Consider the following 18,750-nt stretch of genomic DNA (forward strand, 5'->3'; position numbering starts at 1 on the left):
TTCCAGTTTCTGAGTTCCAACACTGCTATAAAGAGTGGGAAAACCGTTTGAAGTGTTGCATGGCCTCCCAAAGTTTTTGAACTATTCTCATTACTATATTTACAGACCTTGTGTATATATATATATATATCATGAGGAACTGTGAGAGATATAGTTCTGGGACTTGTTTTATTCAATTTTTCAGGTTAAGAAACTAACAAGTTTACCTCTTATGTAATGCCTTAAAAATTTTAGTATGACCTCATTTCATTGGTAAGAACTGAAATCCAGGCAAAATTATTTTCTAGCTGTAACTCAATAACAAAGCGTTTTCGGAAATTTGTTTGTATGATCAATTTTTCTTATTTTAAGCTCTGAAATCAGTTCCCAAATGATTTCCCCTTCCTTCTCAATTACTCTGTATTTTAATTGAACATCAAATATATGTTCTGCAATACAATTATTTATTATTAAATGGATAAAAGTCCTTAAAGATCCAAAGAACATAATATTTTTTACTAACTTAATTATAAGTGAATGAAATGATAAATGAGGAAAAGTCTAGTCTGAACTAAACATCTCACTGGAGACCTCCTACTACTCATTAAAAGCAAGTTCTCTAACAGATGAGCCTATATATAGACTGATTAATTACCTAAAAAAAAATATATATATAATTACCCTCATAAATAATCCTCTGTCTTTCTCTTTCAACTCTAGCTAATCACTACTCATACTAACCACAATACGATAAACTTTGATTCAATTTTTTTTTAGAAATTATATCAGACCCTTTTATATTAAACAAAAAAGAAATAATTTGTTGTAAAATTATAATTTTAATAAGTTGGCAACAGTGTGCTCCATTAATTATGAAAGTTTTGTAGTAAAGTGGCCCATTTAACTAACAGCACTGAAGTATTATGTGTGCATAAGTACAAGCATAGATAACAAGCAAGAGAACTTACAATTAATCCCAGTTGTAGCATAGTTAGTTGCCATAATAGTTCAACTTGTTAATAACATAATCTGATATAATAAAGGTAGCGTCCTAATTTAATTTCTAACAAGGGTTTAGCATTTATTAATTATTTTATTTAATATTTTTAATGAAAATATATAGAATTGTATTCCTCAGTTCTCATGAAAGAAAATTAATTAATTTAAAAAAAAATATTCATCCTCAATGTATATAAGTATATTTTAACATATTTTTCAATGTAATATATATTATATTAACCTCTATATGTAACACATTTTTTTCAGTCTTAACATATTTCTGTTGGGGTTTTCTTATTAAAATATACTCGCAAGCTCAACTCCATCAGAACCAGTAATAGATTCAGAATTTCCTTATATTTTAATTAAAAAACAGTTTCAAATGAAAAAATTTCAATTTCTTAAATGTTTTATAAAATTCCATTTTATAAATGTGTTATAGGAATAGTTATTAAAAAGAGGTACACACTAATTTGTTTTGCTTTCGCATTATCATTGCCCCAACTAATTTGTTGATTTATGTTATCTCTTCTACTATATCTTACAGTTGTGGCATATAAATTACCTAAGTCAAAACACATAAATCACACATATAAGTTGTTGAACACAAAAATCGCATAAATCATACAAGTTGAACACATAAATCACATATGAGTTGTGGCACATAAATCACTAGTCAAAGTAGCTTTTTCTAAAAGTAATGATGTTCAATACAGAGTGTCAGTGGTAAATAGAGTGGGGATGTCTTACTTGAAGTTTTAAATTTCATCTATATTCTGAAGGTATTAGATTGTTGATATGCAACCTTATAATCAGTAACAAGAAACTACTTCAGTCCTCACTTTCCTTAATAAATGTAACATAGAATGCTTGTTATTCTTAAGAGTGGTTATACTATTTTTGTAAATAAATTGTGTCAAGTTACAAACTACTTTTAAACTACACCACCCAATATACACACACAAGCTGGACTGAATGAAAATAAACATATTAAAAAACCTATGGATTTTTATGTATTTTACACATTTAAAAATCAGTCTACATTTGTATAACCTTTTTTCTGTTTTCTGCTAATCCACCTTGATGCTAGACCTGCTTTAACATTAATACAGCCCCAAGGGAGGCTAAGGAGGAATTATCCATCCCTGCACTTTTTTCACCATCTTCATACGGACAATCTTGACCAACAATGTGACATGTCCATTTGGTATGTAGCGTAGTCCCCATGATTATATTATGTGGGGAAAGCATGCCAAATACCGTCCAGCATGCTTTTCTATGCTACAAAAACCGATCGCACATGAACACTGTCTGTTCTGAGATGTCCTACACCTAGCAATAGTTGCATTCTGCAGAGAGTCTCAATCTCCATGCTCACAGCTATGCTTTGAAACATCCTTGAATGATAAAGAACTGTTCAACTTGTATCCCAGTTCTCTGTTTTTACAGTCCAGCCATCTCTGAAGGTCTGGGATCAGGCTGTGGGTCCATGCTTTATCGACTTGTACCATAGAGTCATATAACTAATTGAAAAGTTTATAGATATCAGATACATAAATTTAAAAAAATTAATACCGTACCCCTTTATGAGTTCCTTCCTCAACAGCTTCTTGCATCCTTGACTGTATTAGTTTTGCCAGGTGACATAAAACAACGCCATTATCCAGCATGTCTAATAGATTACCAGCATTTATGTATTCAAGTCCTGAAAAAAAAATAACAAAAATCAATCTACATCATAGAAAGACATCTGAAATATTTAAATTTTGAACTATTAATCTGCTCTAATACAATTTACGTTGATTTGTTTTTGTTTTTTTATTTAGTTCTAGTAAAAATTTATAATATGTTAGAATAATTTGCATGTCTATGGTTGTAAACTTGATGAGGAGATAAAAAAATGGATTTTTGATATTTTTTTGTCCGGTATTGTCAGAAATTAAAGTTATTTAAAACTAAGAATGTTTGGAACAATCCAAACAAAGTTTTATAAAAACTACACAACTGTTTAACAGCTTATTTCAAAATTCAAAAAAAAGTTTTTTAGTTGCCCTTAGAACTCCGATGATGACCAGTCACTGATGATGTTATAAGGAAAACTAAAAAATGCTTCAAAATTAATAATAAAAGTGTTCTATTAATAAAATTGGCCTTGTTTGCTTCTTCAAAAGTTTATAGTTTTAAAAATAGATAAGTTCAATTAAGAAACAATTTTGTTTTATATGTATATTTTTTTAAGCAAGATTTAATGAAATTCTATTTAATTTTTACAAAAATTTATCAGTGTAATCATAGTGTAGACTTCTATTTAGTCTTTCAATGTTAACCTACATTTAATAAATCTATATTAAGTTTTTAAATTCTACTTTACTCATCAGTTGAAATGAATAAAATGGATAATGGATACAATAAGTAAATGGTTTTTAAAGGTAGCTACAAATAATAAGATCATTCAATCAACCTAAAATATGGAATGGCCTTGAAAGTCACCCTAGTGTTGCTGATTGTGATTTGTACAGCTGGTTAATATATATCACTTAGAATTCTAACCATCAACATTTTCTTATATTACATTTTAATGAAATAAAGTAAAAAAAATATATATATTAAAACATTATTGGTGATTCAAGGTGAAATCAGATTTTTCTGAACATAAATAAAAGAGTTTGATTTAGGTGTACTTCATCAATGTCAAACATTTTAATTCTGTTTTACTTATTCAAATCAAAATTCTTAGTTTTCTTTTCAATTACATTTTTTTAAACAGCGCTATCTAAATATAAAACAATTAAAAGTAAATTTTTGTTACTACAATATTTAATGTAATAAATTCTCTTTTTTTTTCAATTCTCTCTTTCTTTCAATTTATCTTTCTGTTTAGCCTCTAGAACCACTATTACTTAAAAGGATGAATGAGGAGGATATGTATGAATGTGTAGTCTTGTACAGTCTCAGGTCAACCATTCCTAAGATGTGTGGTTAATTGAAACCCAACCAGCAAAGAACACTGGTATCCATGTTTTACTATTCAACCGCATAAAAGTAACTGCCTTTACTAGGATTTTTTTTTCTTTTGTTCTTTTTTCTGTTTAGCCTCTGGAACAACCGTCAATTATTACCTCATGAGGATGATATAAATGCATGTAAATGAAATGTAGTTTTGTCTCAGGTCACCTATTGCTGAGGTATGTGATTAATTAAAACCCAGCCAACAAAGAACACCGGTATCCACAATCTAGTATTCAAATCCATATAAAAGCAACTACCCGTAATAATATAATAATTTGAAAGTATGCAAAGGCAACTTATATCCGATAAATACTAATTTTTACTTGATAGTGTAGAAATAGGGTGGATATCATATCAGTGTATATATTGTTATTGTTTGTGATTTTGAATAGTAGTAACAAATATCAAGAATGTATTGGGTTGAAGGTCACCCTAATACTGCCAGTTCCGAATCCTGCAGCCACCTATTGGCTTCCCTCAGAAATTTACTCACAAAAATTCTCTCAAACACATCTGTCAGCAGTAAGTGCTATATTATTTTTAATTAGTTGAAGGGAATGTTAATATATAGAAGAACATTATTCATGTTATTATAAAATAAATGAATAAATGATTATCCTTTCTCCAAACCAAAAAGTGAAATTCTTAATAGGAGTTTTTGTTATTTGGTTCCTAAGATCTGTAATAAGTTGCCAGAATTTATTAAGGAATGTATGATTATTATTAAATTTCTCTATTTTTCAAAAAATGAATAATCAAGTTTGTTGATGCTAAAACGTTTTTTTGAAACAAAGTGAAAACAAATTATTATTTTTTGTTTATTTAAAGTAATATAACTACATTTTGTTCAAAATAATAACTAAACAAATGAATCCAAATGCAACCTTATAAGTTGTGACTAGTCATTAAAGACAGCATCCACTTGGCTATATATATTTTTACATGTTATAGAGCATTATCCACAGTTTTTTTATCCTTTATAAAGTGATTATTTCTGGGTTTTCTCTTTGGGTTACTAAATTCCATCAATGTTTAGAAGTAAATATTTTATGTTGATTATTTAAATTTTTGTGTAACACATGTACAAATTTTTGTTTATGTATCACTTTACGTATGCAATCTTAATTATATATATTTTTTTAAATATTTTTTTCTTTTTTACACTGTATTAGATGCATGCGAGATATAATTTTTAAATTGGTAATTTTATTCATTGAATAAATTAATGTTTGTATATAAGGTAACTAACAATAAATTTGTATTGAGCTTAAAGCTCTCTTTTATTTTTTATTACTAACCGTATTTCTCACCAACTACTTTCTTAGCGTAACTAATTAAATAAATTCAAATAAATAAAAAAAATTAAAACAGAAGGAGTATCTTCTGCATTTGAAATATATAAACGAAAGACTTAAAGTAAACAAAAATAAAGGTGGAACCAGGGGCATATCCAGCAACTGAATTTGGAAGCCATTTGGGGCACGGAGTCACACTTTCCTACTACTTTCTAATTGGGTTATTTATTTTTATTGGATACATACTATATTCTGAACTATTTTTATACACAAAAAATTGTTTAACCAATAATTAGTATTACTATAAAAGAGGCAAAAAGGGATGGATTCGGCAAAACCAAAAAATTGCTTAAGTTTTTTCAATTTTGTTTCAGTATATAAAAATTAAACTGTAAGATATTCAAAGTAACCCTCACAGGAACTCCAGAAGCTAAATTAATTTTAATTTCAGACTGTACAGTTCTAATAACTTTAATCAAAACAGTCAAAATTATATAAAAATATAAGATGGCATTTTTACACATTTTATTTCACGCAATAATAATAATAATAGTCAATAGTTTATTTACAAATAAATTAATCTGGATGATTACCTTCTTAGTATACTGAACGATAACACGATTTTTATCAATTTGCATGTTGTTATGAATATGCATTTCAGCAAGTGAGATCATCCTTTTTTAATTACCTATTAAGAAAGAAGATATATTCACGTTAATTATAGAGCTGCAATTGGTTATTTTGACAATACAGTATTGGTAAAATGTTTCAATTGTTTTCAACTGGGTTTTCAAAATACAAGGCCTTCGGCCCTTTGGGAGAGGCCATGGCCCCCATGGAAATATAATAATTATATTTCTTGAAGAATATATGTATGAGTTCGAATTAAATGACATCGATGAATAATAAATATAAATTCTTCTATATTGATGTCATCCATGGTAAAAAGAATTTTTTTTGTAGTACTATCTAATTCCATAAGGATTCGTTATTGAATAAAAGATAAAGAAAAAGACATCCTTATGGGAAATTCACATATAAGTTTTATGTTATAAATCTTTGAACAGAAAGAAAAAAGTTATATCAATAGAAAGTAAACTACAAAATATAAAACTTTCTGGTGAACAACTTTTTCATATGATGTGTCGTTACAAGATATAAACATTTATTGTGTAAAAGGAAAAACTATGTTCATAATTTTAAATCACAAAGTTCTTTCCCCTGTCCCTCCTGTCCCTCTATTACCTAGTAAAGTTTTATTATTAACATTTAGAACTATTAATCTTTTTTTTTAGACTACATTTTTTTAGAATACATAATTTTTTAAAAATTATTACATAAAGAAATTAATATAAGCTAGGCAATCTAAACCTGTAAATATTTAAACTGAGCTTGTTTATTACTGCAGCTTTCATTCAGAATCAATTTTTTTTTTTTTATTCTAACTGTAATAAATTTTATAATACAAAAGGAGAATATATGTTAAAAGAAGAGCTATTAAAACTTTTTCACTTAGTGCATGTTGAAATAAGTCTAAATGTATGTATATTTCTACCATTTGATTAACAGTTTTTTTTTAATAATTTTTGAAATTTTAAAAAAATTTTCTTCAAATAAAAAGATAGAAGAACAATTGCTAACATTTACAGGAACCAAACAGCAACAGTAATAATTGAAGAACATAAGAAAGAAGCCGTAATAAGAAAGGGAGTCCGACAAGGATGTTTCCTATCCCCGTTACTTTTTAATCATTACATACAACTTGCAGTTAATGATGATGTTAAAGAACAATTTAGATTCGGAGTAACAGTAAAAGGTAAAAAGATAAAGATGATACGATTTGCTGATGATATAGTAATTCTAGCTGAGAGTAAAAAGGATTTAGAAGAAACAATGAATGCCATGGATGAAGTCCTACACAACAGCTACCACATGAAAATAAACAAGAACAAAACGAAAGTAATGAAATGTAGTAGAAATAACAAAGATGGACCACTGAATGTGAAAATAGAAGGAGAAAAGATTACGGAGGTAGAAGAATTTTGTTATTTGGGAAGTAGAATTACTAAAGATGGATGAAGCAGGAGCGATATAAAATGCTGAATAGCACAGGCGAAACGAGCCTTCAGTCAGAAATATAATTTGCTTACATCAAAAATTAATTTAAATGTCAGGAAAAGATTTTTGAAAGTATATGTTTGGAATGTCGCTTTATATGGAAGTGAAACTTGGATGATCTGAGTATCTGAGAAGAAAAGAATAGAAGTTTTTGAAATGTAGTGCTATAGGAGAATGTTAAAAATCATATGGGGGAAGTGACAAATGAAGAGGTGTTGCGGCAAATAGATGAAGAAAGAAGCATTTGAAAAAATATAGCTAAAAGAAGAGACCGACTTATAGGCCACATATTAAGGCATGGCATCCTGGAATAGTCGCTTTAATATTGGAGGGACAGGTAGAAAGAAAAAATTGTGTAGGCAGGCCACCTTTGGAATATGTAAAACACATTGTTAGGGATGTAAGATGTAGGGGGTATACCGAAATGAAACGACTAGCACTAGATAGGGAATCTTGGAGAGCTGCATCAAACCAGTCAAATGACTGAAGACAAAAAAAAATTTTTGAAAAAGAAAAATATTATTTGAATCCTTGTTGGATTATAAATAACATTATTTTGAACATATTATTATTAATTGTTCTTATAAAAATAATAACTCAATACATAATGGTACCAGCAATAAAAAAAACATACATATAGGATGGCATGGGGACCATGGCTACCCCAGAGCCTATAGGCCTTGTATACGAAAACCCAATTGAAAAAAATTTAAACATTTTACTAATCCTGTGTTATCAAAATAACCAGTTGTAACTCTGCAATTAACATGAATATATCTTTTTTCTTAACAGGTAATTAAGAGAGGCTGACGTCACTTGCTCTAATGCATATTCATAATGACATACAGATTGATATACATTCTGTTATCGATTGGTATGCTAAGTTGTATAACCATAGAGATGAATTTATTTTGTAAATAGATTATTGTACTAGCCGGCCCATTTAACCAGAACCTGGACCCTCACGACTCAGGTCAGCCCAGGCGAATCCTGTTGCCAACTCAGGCATTCCTTGGGGGTCTCCCGGGGCCAAGGAGCCTACCCTATGGCCGCAGAGCTTGCTTTGTTTACCATCCCCAATTTGCCAGGGAGACCAGCGCCCTGGAGACCCACAGAGCTTGCTTTGGTCACCATTCCCATCTACCTAGAGGGCTCCACTCCCCAGGATCCTGCACTGCTAGTTATCCTCATGGTTGTGAGAATAATACTGATGAATAATAATTATAATATTCAGGCTTTATAGAAACGTGAAATAGAAACTAAAGTACAGAAGACAGAATAATAGTAACTATGGTAACTGAAGTACACACACCTTTGACAATGAAAATTTCATAAGTTATTTCTTTACCATGGTGGCAGAAATATAATAATGAAGTAAAAGTATCCATCTATTTTTTCCTGAATGAATATCTTTAATTGATAGTTCACCCTTTTGGAGGATGAAGAAATAATGAATATTTTTAATATATTAACCTTCAAGGGAGCTAGGGCCTCAGTCAATGCCTTAAAACCTTCCCTGGGATAAGATGAATGTATCCTGTAATTTGAAAGTAATCGGTCAGTTGGTTTCTCATGTAATGCGATAACAATCAGACAAACTTTATATATAGATATATTTTTTCTGAATAACTGTGATCTGTTAGATCGAGAATGTACCTGATGCATGCAAAAGTTAGCCTTAAACCTACTAATTAATATTGTGTTTGAATTTTGAAAATCAGGCGATTGTTAGTAGAGATATTATAAGAGCACCCTGTTCCACTTCCCAAAACAGCACCCAGCTTGAAGGTGATGATTAGCCTCCCACAAGGTGCACCTATACCTCATCACTCTAGCCTCACAGGAAGCCTATTATTGTTAAACAGAAATTTCTTTGATTTATTTAATATTATTTTATTTAACATAAATTTAATTCTATTATTTTTGTAATATTCATTTGGTTGATTAGAATCATTCACATCAAACCAGCTCACATAGTGATAGAGACTCACAGCTCACAGTTCATTAATTTGATTCATTAAACTTTGTACTTCAACCGGAAAATCTCCACTATTACATAAATATATATGTTTTTTTTTTTCAAGATTTTTACAGATGAAATATATTTAAAAACCTTTTAAGTTTTGCCAAGAAACTTGGATAAAAATTTGGTTGCGATTGATGGAGTAGTTCTTTTTGTTTATTCCGAACAAACCGAACCCTTCTTCCTCTTTATATAATAGTATAGATGAAAATAAAACGTGTAAAATTTTGGATTGTAATGGATTTTTTGCAATGTTATTTTTTAATCGTTAACAAATGTGCCTAAGAAAAAAATGACATTACTTAGGAAAAATCTCAAGATACTGAGGGTGACCTTGCTGTATGCCTCTCCCACTTGACATTTTATGAAAATTTAACGGCATTAATGTCTTATATATAGAAGTAATCTGACCATGTTTAATCAAAATCGGTCCAGTAGTTCTGGAGATATAAGTTGATTTAGAGACCACCGAACACACACGTACATACAAACGAACATTAACATCCGGAAAATTTCCATCCGGTTTTTTGGGTTCCTTAGGTGTCAAAATGTCAACATCAGGTGTAAACTGCATATGCTCAAATCGGACCGATTACAATACTTTCCCTTCTAGAGCTGTAGCTCTATCTAGACGGTAAGGTAAACATAAAATACGAAAGCTCTTAGACGAATAGAAGAGTTGGAATAACCCACCGGGTTGGTCTGGTGGTGAACGCGTCTTCCCAAATCAGCTGATTTGGAAGTCGAGAGTTCCAGCGTTCAAGTCCTAGTAAAGCCAGCTATTTTTACACGGACTTGAATACTAGATCGTGGATACCGGTGTTCTTTGGTGGTTGGGTTACAATTAACCACACATCTCAGGTATGGTCGAACTGAGAATATACAAGACTACACTTCATTCACACTCATACATATCATCCTCATTCATCCTCTGAAGTATTATCTAAACGGTAGTTACCGGAGGCTAAACAGGAAAAAGAAAGATTGATATAAATAGGCGGTCATATATTTAGGGCCATCATAATAAAATTGTGGGATAGCTTAGATTAAGGCATAAGGGAAATTTAAAAAAAATTATGTCTCGTATTGTTGATGATTAGGGTGTTTTTATTTATTATTCTCTATATTTAAGAAAAAACACAGTATTTATATTTAGTTTGTCAGACACAGTATTTAGTATATTTAGCATGCCAAAGTGAAGTCAAAAATTTTAGTTCGACTTGCGTACGAAAAGGTACGTTCGACTTGTGTACCTTCATATGAAAATAATATAGAATGTTGGTTCAATCAATTCAAATAAACAGGATCTGTTCTCAAGTAGAAATCGCCTGGAAGGAAACAGGTATCAGGAGAAATTATACGATTTGAGTTTATCAAAAGTCCTAATAAATCCATTGTTCGTCGAAGCCTTAATTACAAATTCCAAAACAGAACCGTTTACGAAGTTTTACGTAAAAGATTGCACTGGTATACCTAAAAAAATTCAGCTATTGTAATAAATAAATATTATCTGATATAGAAAAATATATCCAGTTCACTATTGTAATTTTAGACAAAATTAGTGAAAAAGAATCGTTTTTTAATGGTATAATTTTTACGTTTTTCTTGGTTCCCCGGGTCATGTAATGTCGAAAAATGCAAAAAGCACATTCTTCCCTTTTTTTGACTGATTACCATACTTCTTGCAGCATAGCTCTAGAGCTATAATACCAAGAAAGTAAAATTTTCAGAGAGTTGGGTAGAGCAACAGGGCTCTTTACTCTAGCCTTGTAGAGTAAAGTAAGTCCAGGCCTACCCCCCTGTGAGGATATGTTAAAAACACTGTTTATTCACAAAATTTATGTGACCTGAATCACTTAAAGGAAAGAATTAAGGAAGCGATTACAGTCATAACAGAATATATATTACATCGTGTAAGAACATTAATTGAAAATCGATTAAACATTTACCTAGCGACGAAAGTTTTTTCATAATATGGATTCCGCGTTTCGGAATACCTTCACTCTCAAAACTACTTTTAACTACGAGTGTTAGAATCACAATACTAGGAAGGGAAGAAAACAACACTGAAATCAATTGTAATAATCCTAACTAAAAATAAAATATTGTGAAAGAACGAGAATAAAAATTTTTAAAACTTTTTTCTATGTTTAAGGTCCGGGGTTTATAATTTTGGGAAATTGTAAACATTTTTTGATAGCACTATATATGATGTACGAGGCTCGACTGATAAATTTTGCAGACTAGCGTGCTACACGGAGACAAAAGGTATTATGAGACGTGGCAGCACATGATAGCTTAAATCCCCCTCTAAAAACCTGCGATAATGCGTTGAAATCCGTTCACCAGTTTATTTTCAGTTGCAGTTAAAATGGAATCGAGTACGGTCAATTTGTCAAAACGGTTAAAACAGCGCGCAGTTATCGAATTTTTAACACCGGAAAATGTGAATCGTACGAATATTTTTCATCGTTTAAAATCGGTTTACGGTAGTGAAACTGTTGATAGGAGTATTGTGAATAGGTGGGCGTTGAAATTTCGCGGATGTGAAGCTGGTAAAACGACAATTGAGGACGCACCTCGCAGCGGACGACCAGTTTCTGTGACTGACGAGAAACATCAAAAGGAGGTGGACGATTTGTTCAAAGTGACCGACGAATCACCTAGAAACGCATTGCTATTCAGTATCTAAAGAACGAGTAAGTCATATTATCGATCAACTGGGTTACCGCAAAATCTGTGCGCGATGGATACCGCACAAAGTGATGGATTAACACAAGCAGCGTCGTGTTGAATGTTGCGAAGAACTTTTACACCGCTATCGTGCCGAAGGAAACTACTTCCTTTTCAATATTGCGACCGGGGATGAGAGTCGGGTACATCATTACGACCCGGAAGAAAAAAGGCAAAGGAAAACATACAGATATTATGAATCGCCAAAACCCAATAAATTTAAAACTCAAGCCTCAGAGAAGAAACTCATTTTGACGGTATTTTGGGACGCCAAACACGTTTATGTGACTGACTATCAGGAACATGGGAAGACTGTGAACTCCGAACGGTACGTTGAGACATTAAGACACCTCAGACGACGAGTATGTCGCGTTCGAAAAACCACTATGCCCATAATCTTGCAACATGACAATGCGCGGCCTCTCGCATCGCGCGCCACTAAAGAGGTTCTCCGCAAGCTGAAGTTTGAGCCTATTCCACATCCGTCATGCTCGCCGGATTTGGGTACGTGCGACTTCCACTTCTTCCTTCATCTCAAGAAGATCTTAAAGGTAATCATTACACCTCTGACGATGAGGCAAAGGAATCTGTGGCCGCTAGGATCCGAGAAACACCGCCGCTATTTTTCAGTGACGGAATACAAAAACCTCGTCACGAGTTGAGAAAAGTGTGTCAGTGTAAACGGGGATTATATTAAAAAATAAATACTACATTTTATAAATGAACTATTGTACATTTATTTATTTTTTATTTCATTACAATATCTTTTTTCATTCCCATGATACGCTATATATGTTCAAAATTTATCAGCTGAGCCTCGTATAAAATACCAAAAAATATTTTAAATATTAAAACCAAAGGTTGATAACAAAAACAACATTTTTAAGCTTTAAGAGATAGAGGTTGATTATTTGAAGAAAAAATTATTTATATACGCGTTGTAGGAAACAAATCTCCCAAAGTAAAGGTTTTCCAAAGTTGCTTTGAAGAAAATCAAAATTGGTTTTTCGCGATATCTCCCACTCCCTAACAAATTAAAAAATAAAATTTATACGATCAATGCCCCGTAGATTGAAATATTTAAGCCAATTTTTGAAGAAAATCGGTTCGGTCAACATAATATATAAGATCAAAAGTATTTCAACAGACACGTTTTTTTGGTCTAGATGAACTATTTGGACCCTAAAACGTAAAGATTTGGTAAAAATTTGTTACCGCATTTTTGATATGATACTTTTCCTTTTAATACACCTATTCGCCGTGAATAGTAAAATTAACTAAACGAATAGAATCAACAACGTTGTAAAATCGATTTAAAAGAAAAAAAAATTGTAGAACAGTCGGATAAAAATAAAAATGATTTATTACCTAAGCAACGCCTGATTGGTTTTTAATACGAATATAAATAATATCCAAGTCTCATAATTGTTAAGTTATTTTATGGAAAGAAACAACAATTGTTTAGAGTTTTTAAGCAAAACGTGTCGGCATAAATTAAAAAAATATATATATAAACAAAAGAAAACAAGACATGAAACTATATATGGAAAATGACGACATCTGGGCATGAAATATAAATTAAGCTCTCAGAAATATCTTTATGCCTTAAGCTATTTCGATTTTCTCTATTTACGGTATATACGCATATATTCAAAACAATTGTACCGGGGGAAGGATCAAGTTAGCGTAATCAATAATTTATAAAAAGCTTTAAACGTTGCTGGGTGTTTGCTAAATGCAAACAGATGCTGTACCGGTCGTAATTCCACTCCCCACCTACTACGTCTCTCTTGCAATAACGCTGTACCGGATTATTATTTATGCAGTATAAACTAATAATGTTGATAATAATGGTTCGTACATTTAATAAAATAATGTAACTGTGATTTTACTATTTCTGTAAAGAATTTATTAAAATTTTAGTTATTTTAAGCTAGTTGCTAAAATACATAGAACTTTTTTTGCCATTAATTATAATTTTTTTTTGTCTTCAGTCATTTGACTGGTTTGATGCAGCTCTTCAAGATTCCTTATCTAGTGCCAGTTGTTTCATTTCGGTATAAACGCTACATCCTACATCCCTAACAATTTGTTTTTATTTCCTTTTTAGCCTCCGGGAATCACCGACAGATATTACTTCAGAGGATGAATGAGAATGATATGTATGTGTGTAAATGAAGTGTAATCTTGTACAGTCTCAGTTGGAGCATTCCTGAGATGTGTAGTTAATTTAAACCCAACCATCAAAGAACACCGGTATCCACGATCTAGTATTCAAATCCGTGTAAAAATAACTGTCTTTACTAGGACTTGAACGCTGTAACTCTCGACTTCGAAATCAGCTGATTTGCGAAGACGCGTTCACCACTAGACCAACCCGGTGGGTATCTCTAACAATTTGTTTTACATGTTCCAAAATTCGCCTGTCTGCATAATTTTACCCATCTACCTGTTCCTTCAACATCAAAGCGACTATTCCAGGATGCCTTGTGGCCCATAAGTCTGTCTCTTTTTTTAATTCCCGTGTGGGAGTTCTGACTCTTACCGCATTGCCGTGGGAAGCTAACTCCGAGTATGGCTGACACCGACCAATTATTATGGCTCCATGCGATATAAAACGGTGGACAGGTACTTGCTGGCATTCAGCGACCTAGGCGTGGCAGCGAATTGCTGACTAGACGAGATAAATTTTATTATGGATATCATATATATTTTTAGTAGTTGACTGGGTGCGCCTACCCATTTTAGCAAATTTATGACAAATGAGCGGTTAGGACACGTAAACCGGTGGTGTATGGCACCACGCTTAGTCGGCTCACGCTGTTAGGTAAGCTCTAGTAGCTGTGCTAGTAAACTTTTCGAGGCCGAGTTACCGTTTGTAGCACAGACATTCGGTTTTATGCTTTAGGGCGACCGAAAGGGATGGTGGTGGAAGAAATGCCAAGCAAATCAAAATTCTCTTTTAACTATATTTTTCCAAATGCTTTTTTCTTCATCAATTTGCTGCAATACCTCTTCATTTGTCATGTTATCCACACATCTGATTTTTAACATTCTCCTACAGCAACGCAATTCAAAAGCTTCTAATATTTTCTTCTCAGGTACTCCGATCGTCCAAGTTTCATTTCAATGTAAAGCTACGCCCCAAACATATGCTTTCAAAAATTATTTTCTGATGTTTAAATTAGCTTTTACCTAAGTAAATTATATTTCTGACTGAAAGCTCGTTTCGCCTGTGCTATTCAGTATTTTATATCGCTCCTGCTTCGTCCATCTTTAGTAATTCAACTTTCCAAATAACAAAATTCTTCTACCTCCATAGTCCTTTCTCGTCCTATTTTTGTACGACTAATTAGTAATACCTTTAAATAAGCTGGTAACGAAGTTGTTATACTTTCTTTAAATATTATTTAAAGAAAATAAATTAGAAATTTACAATAATTTAATTTAAAATAAAATTATTAGTTCGGAATTATAAATTAGGATCCTTCGGAAAGTTTTTTCTGACACAAAGATGGCATAAGATCGAGTAATGCAAACAAGTTTTTACATTTTTTGAAAAATCTGATGTGGTCATCACATTCCTTGTAGGGCTTTCCTTTCTTTTTCCTGTTTAGCCTTCGGTAACTACCGTTTTAGATAATTCTTCAGAGGATGAATGAGGATGATATGTATGAGTGTAAATGAAGTGTAGTCTTGTACATTCTCAGTTAAGAAGATAAAATTTTATTTATTTAATAACTTCCGATATTTTTTTATTGAATTATTACTTATCGTAAACACTTTTTTTAAATCAGAGGTTAATAATTATTAATAATTAAATATTAAAAAAAATAGTTAAAATAAAGGAAATGGTCGTATTCGAACCGATGTGCCTTCCCCTTGTAAGATCCAAATATTTCATTAATTAAAATTTTATTTGGCTATAACTCTGGAACCGATGAAAATAAATACCACTTATGGCATATCGTTGAAAAGAGTTACAGCGTTCAAGTCCTAGTAAAGCCAGTTATTTTTACACGGATTTGAATACTAGATTGTGGATAGCGGTGTTATTTGGTGGTTGGGTTTCAATTAACCACACATCTCAGGAATGGTCGAACTGAGAATGTACAAGACTACACTTCATTTACACTCATACATATCATCCTCATTCATCCTCTGAAGTATTATCTGAACGGTAGTTACCGGAGGCTAAACAGGAAAAAAAATGGAATAGACTGGGTGGTGTGGTGACCGGGATCGACACAAGGCGGGTATCTTCTCCTGTGGGAGCAGGATAGTATTACGATATACGGGTAATTTCACAATCTCAATTAAAAACAAAATTGCAAAACGTTTGTGAAAAAAATAAAAGTTTTTATTAAAACGAGAGGGAAGGGAATCTAGATCATCTACTAGTAAAAATTACAGATGTAAACCTGGAATCCTGTCTAAGCACTTTTCTTCCTACACCTGTTTCGCTGCTAGAAATATATTTTACATTTCAGTAAGGCTTATCGAGTTTAGTTTTATTAGATAAACACTTCAGTCATTAGTACAATCACTAACAGAAAAACAGAACCACCAGAGATTATCCCACAGGGAGTTCCTCCCTTAACAAATCATACTAAGAGGGAAAGAGAAAAGAGGAATAAGTAAATAGAGGTAGGTTTTAAGGTTTTTCCCTCTTTCCCACGCGACCGACATTTCCCTTTTTTCACTCGCAGTATTACCAACTTAACCTAACTTAAGTATAAGCCAGCTTTATATTAATTTATATGATGATTATTTTAAAAGTTAGCAATATAGGATCATTTGATCTTGTTGATAACTATCCATCGCCGCTTCGGAATTTCCGTGCAGGAAATTATAAAGAAAAAGAATAAAGAATTTAAAAACGGTTTTATAGAAGAATGTTAAAAATGCGAAAGTTGATAAAGTAAGAGAGAAGAAAATTTTTTAGCGGAATCTTATAGTAAGATATCCAAATTTAATTAATTTGTAACAAAAGAGATTCTTAGAAGATAAAGTTTAAAAAAGGAAGTCAAAAATATATAAAACATTTAACTGAAGATGTAAAAGTAGTTATTATGTTGCAGTTAAAAGATAGCAAAGGGCAGAAAACAATGAAGAAAAGCAATCAACCGCTAAAGACTAAAAAAAGGGAACTAAAAAAATTGCAGTTTTTGAAAATGTAAAAAAAGAACAATCTTTTAAAAACAATACACAAAACAGTAGGGTAAAAGTCAATCGGGATAAAAGGTTTAAAACGTAAAGCGATCTTGAAAATGAATAGAAAGAAGCTCTTATAAAAAGAAAGGAGAATGAAAAATGTATGCAGTGAAGAAAATGCAGTTAAAGGGTCTTTGACACAAACACAATAAACGGAGCTGGTGAAACATCCTCATTGAAATAGAAACAAAAAAGAAAGAGAAAACAATAAAACGTTTTATACACGCAAACAACCCTTGTATCATTAAAAACAAAAAAAAAAACACCCCCACACATAGCAACCGCCAACACAATCACCCTTTACGCTTTAAATAGGATGTTGTCTACCATATAACAACAAAATAGCCTGACCTACACCGCAAGTACCCTTCTTAAGTCAGGTAGTTACACACGGAACTTCCCGTATTATGATAATAAGTAATGAACCGTTGACCACTCCTACAAACTTCTAGATCAATATTTTAAATGTTGTATGCGTTGCTGATAAACTGGGAAAAACATTTTAATCAATAAACAGGGTTAACAACCCCAGGTTACCCTCTATTAATATGAATAAATAAACTTGGTCAGTTATTAATACAGGAAAAAATAAAATTACTATCATAATTATTTAAATATCAACCGTAAAACAGTTGGAAATTTATAATCTAAAAAAATAAACCACGAAAAAAATATTCGTAATTTTATTTGTTGTTGACATAAATTCACACAGTATCTATCTCAACACATATGAATTTTTTTAAACAAATTTAATAAAATCAATTTGCCTGAAACAAACGCGCATATATAAAACATACTGAAATATACAAAACAAGATTAAAATGTTTCACTGCGATAAGTTCCGACTTTTCGTTATTTTATTTTGTTTCCTTTTTAAAAAATATCAATTCATTCTTATCTAAAATTTTACAAAAAAATAAACCTTTGATCTATAAATAATATTACAAAAACTTTTCAAACTTTAAAAAAAGTTGCTTTATACTTTTTACTCATACTTTAATCAAATAATTATCATACATTGCATGAATTTAATTAGTAGGTAAATTTGAATTTCAAAAGATAACATCTTTTTTTTTTTGTCTTCAGTCATTTGACTGGTTTGATGCAGCTCTCCAAGATTCCCTATCTAGTGCTAGTCGTTTCATTTCAGTATACCCTCTACATCCTACATCCCTAAAAATTTGTTTTACATTTTCCAAACGTGGCCTGCCTACACAATTTTTCCCTTCTACCTGTCCTTCCAATATTAAAGCGACTATTCCAGGATGCCTTAGTATGTGGCCTATAAGTCTGTCTCTTCTTTTAACTATATTTTTTCAAATGCTTCTTTCTTCATCTATTTACCGCAACACCTCTTCATTTGTCACTTTATCCACCCAT

The 18,750-nt window shown here is 31.6% G+C and overlaps 1 protein-coding gene across 1 annotated transcript in view; it reads right to left on the reverse strand.

The window, feature by feature from the left end:
• Positions 1-18,750, reverse strand: part of LOC142332334 (growth arrest-specific protein 2-like) — a 281,042-nt gene that overhangs the window by 15,819 nt on the left and 246,473 nt on the right. The window contains exon 3 of the mRNA XM_075378715.1: positions 2,559-2,683. Coding sequence (XP_075234830.1) covers positions 2,559-2,683 — 125 coding nt within the window. The remainder of the gene's footprint in view (positions 1-2,558; positions 2,684-18,750) is intronic.

The sequence above is a fragment of the Lycorma delicatula genome, chromosome 11 (genome assembly GCF_047948215.1).
Source record: "Lycorma delicatula isolate Av1 chromosome 11, ASM4794821v1, whole genome shotgun sequence".
Lineage (NCBI taxonomy): Eukaryota > Metazoa > Arthropoda > Insecta > Hemiptera > Fulgoridae > Lycorma > Lycorma delicatula.